A 5,502-nucleotide genomic window follows, 5' to 3' on the forward strand; every position below is an offset into this window, starting at 1 on the left:
TGTCAAATGACTGAATCCAAGTAACAAATGACGTAATCGCACCGCACCCCCTTCTCCCAGGCAGCTTTGAGGTCACGTGGGCGGTGACGTAAGTCCTCCCCCAGGTCCGCCATCTTTCCTTTCCGCGTGCTGCTGCTGTTTCTGCGTCGCTTTTTGGAGCAGGTCAGGAGAATAAAGAAGAGTCCGGCTGCTGTCGCTGAACCGTGGGTACAGAGCGAAAAATCTCTCACAGAAGACACTATGTTATATAAGCTATGCGACTCATACTAAGAGGCTGAGGTATCGAAGTGTAGCCAGAGTTTATGTTTGTTATTAGAAAGCGTGACTGCTGTGTATGTGGATGAGGCTGAGGCTGAAAATGGGCCTTAAAAAAAAATTCAAATAAAGAAATGAGAACGGGAGAAGTATCACCGGATCCTTAATTTAGCACAAGAGAGGGGCGCTTTTGTCCTGCGTTTATAAATGAGGCTTTTATTTTGTAGCACTGCTACTAACAGCACACGTGGATACATTGTGGATTTGTTAAGGTTAAAAATGAGCTAAACCTGTTTGTGTCCTTGCCCTTAATGGTACTGTCTTGCTGCTCTTTAGGATAATGTCTTGTTAAATTTATAATGCCTAACTAATACGGGTTATACTGTTCAGAGTTGAGAGAAAAAAAATAGTATTTGGAGAGGATCTGAACAGGCAAACTATCACGAGGACTGAAACCGTTTACATACAGTTTTGTAAAGTGGTCCATTACATTCGTGACAACCTGCCCACTTCAGCAAATTGTGTTTCTGTTAACTGCATCCTCGAAATACAATAAAACGTAGTTTATACAGATATTTAGCAAGTTAGTGAAATGTTACAACATGTGTTTGAGAAACCTATGTTTTATTAAATGCTTAACAAACCACTCCCCCCCATGGTGTGAACTGAGCTGTGCAGTTAAGCCTGCAACAGCACCATGGGGAGTGTGGCCAAAACATCACCAGCATATATACACCGATTTCCTCTTTATAATACAATACATATGTTAGGTAAATAAAGGGAGAAGGTTGTTTCTGGTAATGTTAAGTGGGAATTTGAACGCAAGCTGCTGTTAATAATAACAAAAAGATGCTTTAAAAGTAAGCCAACTGGAATTGGATGCCACCGTGCTACCTTTTTGACAGTTAGGGCAGTTTGTTTGAATTCCGCTAGTAAGCTCTCTTCTGTGTTTGTTTTTCTTTTGAAAGTCTGTTTGCTTATTTATGTACTGGTTAGTTGTTGGGATAACTGCCACAGATATGCACTCAAACACAGTGTTATGAAAAGTATGATAAATTAACCAGATGAAACTGAATTGTGTTCTGTTTGTTTCAGATAATACACTATGAATCAAGAAAAACTAGCCAAGCTTCAGGCCCAGGTCCGAATAGGTGGAAAGGTATGAGCTGTTTTTACTAAACTTAAAAATTAATTATGAATCATTTTCCTCCTGATTGTTTCAAACACTGGAAAGGATTTTTATTTAAGTTTCATTCTTTTAATTCTCTGGTTCCGCCACGCCAACATGACTATTTCCCAACAGCTCATCACTAATAAATTGACAGAGCCCTAACCACTACTCCACACTGCTGCTTCATCTGATATTAAATCACGGGAACTTCAGTACTTTAAAACATCCATTCATTCACATGTTGTTCTCTCCAGGGGCCTAAAATACAGGGAGTTTGCTCTTTTCTATTTGTAGATTTTGATTTAATGGTTTAATGTCGACTGAAGCTCGAAGGAGTGACTTTGACGGCTCTTCATGTGTGGTTGCAGCTGTCTTACCATGCTGACTAATGCATTTCTCTTTCTCCCATTACCCCACTGCCTTCTCCCATTACCCCACTGCCTTCTCCCCATTTCTCCCTGTTCTTCCTTCTCACATTGTTCACCCCATCTGATTTCATGCTACCTTCCCCTCTTCCCACCTATTGGTCAATCTATTTTGTCTAACCTGTCTGTTTTCTGTCTCTTCCTGTCCCCTTTACCCACTCCTATTGCACCTACACTTCCTTCTCTGCCTGTAGGGTACAGCACGTAGGAAGAAGAAGGTTGTACACAGAACAGCAACAGCTGACGACAAGAAACTTCAAAGTTCTCTAAAGAAACTGGCTGTAAACAACATTGCTGGGATTGAGGAGGTTAGTAACCTGGACAGGGCCTCCACTGTAGTTTCCTTGGAACAACTACATGAATGCAGGCTTAGTGGAATAGATGGTGCTTTTGATAGATAAATATTCCCAATAGACAATGATTAAATTAGCAATAGCAGTGATCATTAAAAGGTAAATGTAAAAAAAATAATATTGAATGCAGATTTTCTTCTTGGTGAAGGTGACATTAAATCAGCAATGTTGAGGTTAATTTGAGGATTGCTCCTAATCACCTGCTTCTTTTCTTCCCACCTACTGAACAGGTGAACATGATAAAGGATGATGGGTCAGTGATTCACTTTAACAACCCCAAGGTTCAGGCCTCCTTGTCCGCCAACACCTTCGCCATCACCGGCCACGCAGAGACCAAGCAGCTCACAGAGATGCTCCCGGGTATCCTCAGCCAGCTGGGTGCAGACAGTCTGACCAGCCTCCGCAAACTTGCAGAGCAGTTCCCACGGCAAGGTGGGTTATGCCACTCTAATTACCATGCAAGAGCATTTAACCTTTTTCAGTACTAAGCTATACAGGATACAATGCACATTGTTCAATCCCTGTTTTTGTACCTTGCAGCATTTTTTCATAGAGTACAATTATGACAAGACTGCAGAATTAAAAATGACATGTCAGTCATATTGTCAATTTATAATACATGTATCAAAGATTTAGTTTCATCTTTGTGTTTCTGTGGAATCAAAGTTTTGTAAACTTTTCCTGTTGACCTTGAACCCATAAAGACTTATTTAATGTAATACATTTTTATACAAAAATCTCTTTTTTTTTATTTTTATTTTTTTATAATGTAGTTCTGGATAACAAAGCACCAAAAGCAGAAGATATTGATGAAGAAGATGATGACGTCCCAGGTAATGCAAAAATGCACTTATTTCCTCTGCTACGATAATTTGGTCCAAAAGTAAATGCAAAGAGGTTTCTATTCTTGCCATAAGTGGTGGAGGGGGTTGGTCACATGATTTGATTTATGGAATACTGTGTACTGTATGTGCACGCTTTGGATTAATTTCAATATATGTCATGATTAAAAAAAACTGAGAGTTGTTGTCTTTACTGTTGTCTGTCTTTTCAGATCTTGTAGAGAATTTCGATGAGGCATCGAAGAACGAAGCAAACTGAAGCTGCCCTGAGATACAGAAAGTTCCAATGATGGGGACTGCAAATGAGGAAGCGGCTTGTTCCAGTGTTTTAACTTTATAAAAACAAACCTGGAGATCTTTCATTTCAACACCGCAAAAACAAGAGACTTTTTTGTATTTTTAACAGGCTGACTTGTTCAGCATCTTCCTTTCGGACAGATTTATGCACTTAAGAAAACAGAAAGTTCTAAAAGTTTTTCGGGGTTTAAAATTAATTTTTTTGAAGCAGCTGGGATCTTGACTGTGTTTGCAGTGGTGAGGAAGAAAGTTAGTCTTATTTAAAGTTTTTTTTATTTTCTTTTTTTCCCCCTTAATTACAAAATAAAACAAATTGATTAACCTTTTGTTGCATGGTGCTGTTTTTAATAAAACACAGAAAAAATGCTTTTCTGCTGGATAAGTACAGCGACCATACTTCCGTTAAACATCATTGTGAGGGAGCTTGTATGCGTTGGTAATTGCTGTCACTATGTCAGCTGTTTTTATATCTCATAAACCATGTGAGATGACTGCTGCTTATCTTCTATGTTATGGAAACTCTAATGATACCCTTCTAATGATACCCTTCACTGTGACATAGTTAAGGTACTTCATATTTGCAGGGTTATCTAAACCATACAAAAGTCAAATCTTTAGACATACTAAAATATTTCCCCAATGTTACAGACAACACAGTGGGATAGCCCTGTTACTTCATGTATACAGGTTTGATTTGTTCAAAAATAAATTCAGAGGGGGTGTTACTTAAACTCCTTTTATATTAATTGTGCAGGTAAAATCACAATTCTTTCTCTGTTTCTGAGAGTGATCTGTTAAATGTAAATTGTGCAAAAGCTAACCATGGAAAAAGAAAAAAGGCAGTGTGAGAGTTCTAGCCATGAAGAACATCATAATTATTGGGAGTTAAAACATTATTTAAGATAATCAGGAGTATTTTAATATGTGGCATTACATTTAAAATGTATCATTTAAAATTCAACTGTCATCCAACCCTAACACTAGGACGACAAGTATCTGGTTAAGTTGTGAAGGACAGCTAATCTATTTTTTTTGTCCAATAGGTGGCACTGTTTAGTCACATTTGGCCTCAGGTAATGGCGACTGTGTAATTACCCATTTTAATAGACTAAAATAACTAATGGATGCCAAAGTTAAAATAATAATAAGGTCCATCTGAGAAATGTGACCGTTTCTGGCAGCAGCAGCACATGGGTTATAAACTAAATCACTGATATTTTAACAGCTGATTTTTTTAAGCTGCAACTACATTTAAAATTATTTTCTGCACTCTATAGTGGCTAGTTTCACATACCCCAGCTAACATTAGCCCCCAGACTACCTTAGCTAAGGTGCCATTAGGAAGTTCAGGATTTGTGATCATCAGGGTCTGTGAAACCAGCCAAATGTTTTATATGTTGTGGTGCAATGTAACATTACAACTTATGTTTTGAAAGGTGACAGAAAAGGCCTGGAAACTGCATTATTGAGGCAGAAACATGTCCATCAGTTAAACTGGATCAAAGTATTAGACAACTGTTGATTATTTTTTAATTATTAAACTGACAGTACTATACTAATTCTGTCAGTATGTTTAATTCCAGGTTGTATTGATCGATTGGATCCAAACTAATGGGTTGACCTGGAGAATTCTAAATATTTTCAATGTGATGTTTACCAGTAGAAATTATCAGCATACATGCAAAAGGTGGTGTTCAAGCGTGCATCAAAAAAATCAGTGCATTCATAATCCCCTGCCATCTATATGTATCGGCAACGTGTATATCATTTCCACAGTATGTACATATGGTTCTCTTAATTTGTGTTGAAGAATGTGTCCCCCACAGGAGTTCAAAATAAGAAAAAAACTCTATTTAACTTTATAAGCTCATATGTGTGTTTTAATTAAAAAGACCCGATATACGTCTGTCTTCGAATCAATCAAATTATGAACCAACACTAATTTATGTATACAGCAAAGCGAAAGAAAAATACATTTAAAAATATTTGGAAATACATGTAAAGAGGTCATACTATGTCAACAAATTATATTAAAGAATGCAAAAATAGATATGTGATAAAGTTTAAAAAAAAGATAAATAGAATAATATACACAGTTTAAAAAATAATAATAAAGCTGCAGTTTCTCACCTTCTACGTCTCCTCCATGGTAAAATGGG

At 37.3% G+C, this 5,502-nt stretch overlaps 1 protein-coding gene across 3 annotated transcripts; it reads left to right on the plus strand.

The window, feature by feature from the left end:
• Positions 1-65: 65 nt before the first annotated feature.
• LOC117416754 (transcription factor BTF3 homolog 4) lies at positions 66-3,665 on the plus strand. Of its 3 annotated transcripts, none has more exons than XM_034028144.3 (6): positions 66-203; positions 1,351-1,414; positions 2,046-2,159; positions 2,435-2,636; positions 2,978-3,037; positions 3,259-3,665. In XM_034028144.3, the coding sequence occupies exons 2-6, from the start codon at positions 1,361-1,363 to the stop codon at positions 3,303-3,305; spliced, it is 477 nt and encodes a 158-aa protein (XP_033884035.1). In that variant the 5' UTR covers positions 66-203; positions 1,351-1,360; the 3' UTR covers positions 3,306-3,665. The 3 variants fall into 3 exon arrangements, with proteins under 3 accessions (XP_033884035.1, XP_033884036.1, XP_033884037.1); XM_034028145.3 differs by having other exon boundaries at positions 75-207; XM_034028146.3 differs by having other exon boundaries at positions 96-279.
• The last annotated feature ends 1,837 nt before the right edge of the window (positions 3,666-5,502 follow it).

This window comes from Acipenser ruthenus, chromosome 12 (genome assembly GCF_902713425.1).
Source record: "Acipenser ruthenus chromosome 12, fAciRut3.2 maternal haplotype, whole genome shotgun sequence".
In the NCBI taxonomy this organism is placed as follows: Eukaryota; Metazoa; Chordata; class Actinopteri; order Acipenseriformes; family Acipenseridae; genus Acipenser; species Acipenser ruthenus.

Bases quoted from the DNA above. Each gene is read 5' to 3' on its own strand.
- LOC117416754 (XM_034028144.3), top strand. From the start codon at position 1,361: ATGAATCAAGAAAAACTAGCCAAGCTTCAGGCCCAGGTCCGAATAGGT. The intron at 1,415-2,045 runs GTATGAGCTGTT...CTCTGCCTGTAG, and splicing joins AGGTCCGAATAGGTGGAAAG to GGTACAGCACGTAGGAAGAA. The intron at 2,160-2,434 runs GTTAGTAACCTG...CCTACTGAACAG, and splicing joins ACATTGCTGGGATTGAGGAG to GTGAACATGATAAAGGATGA.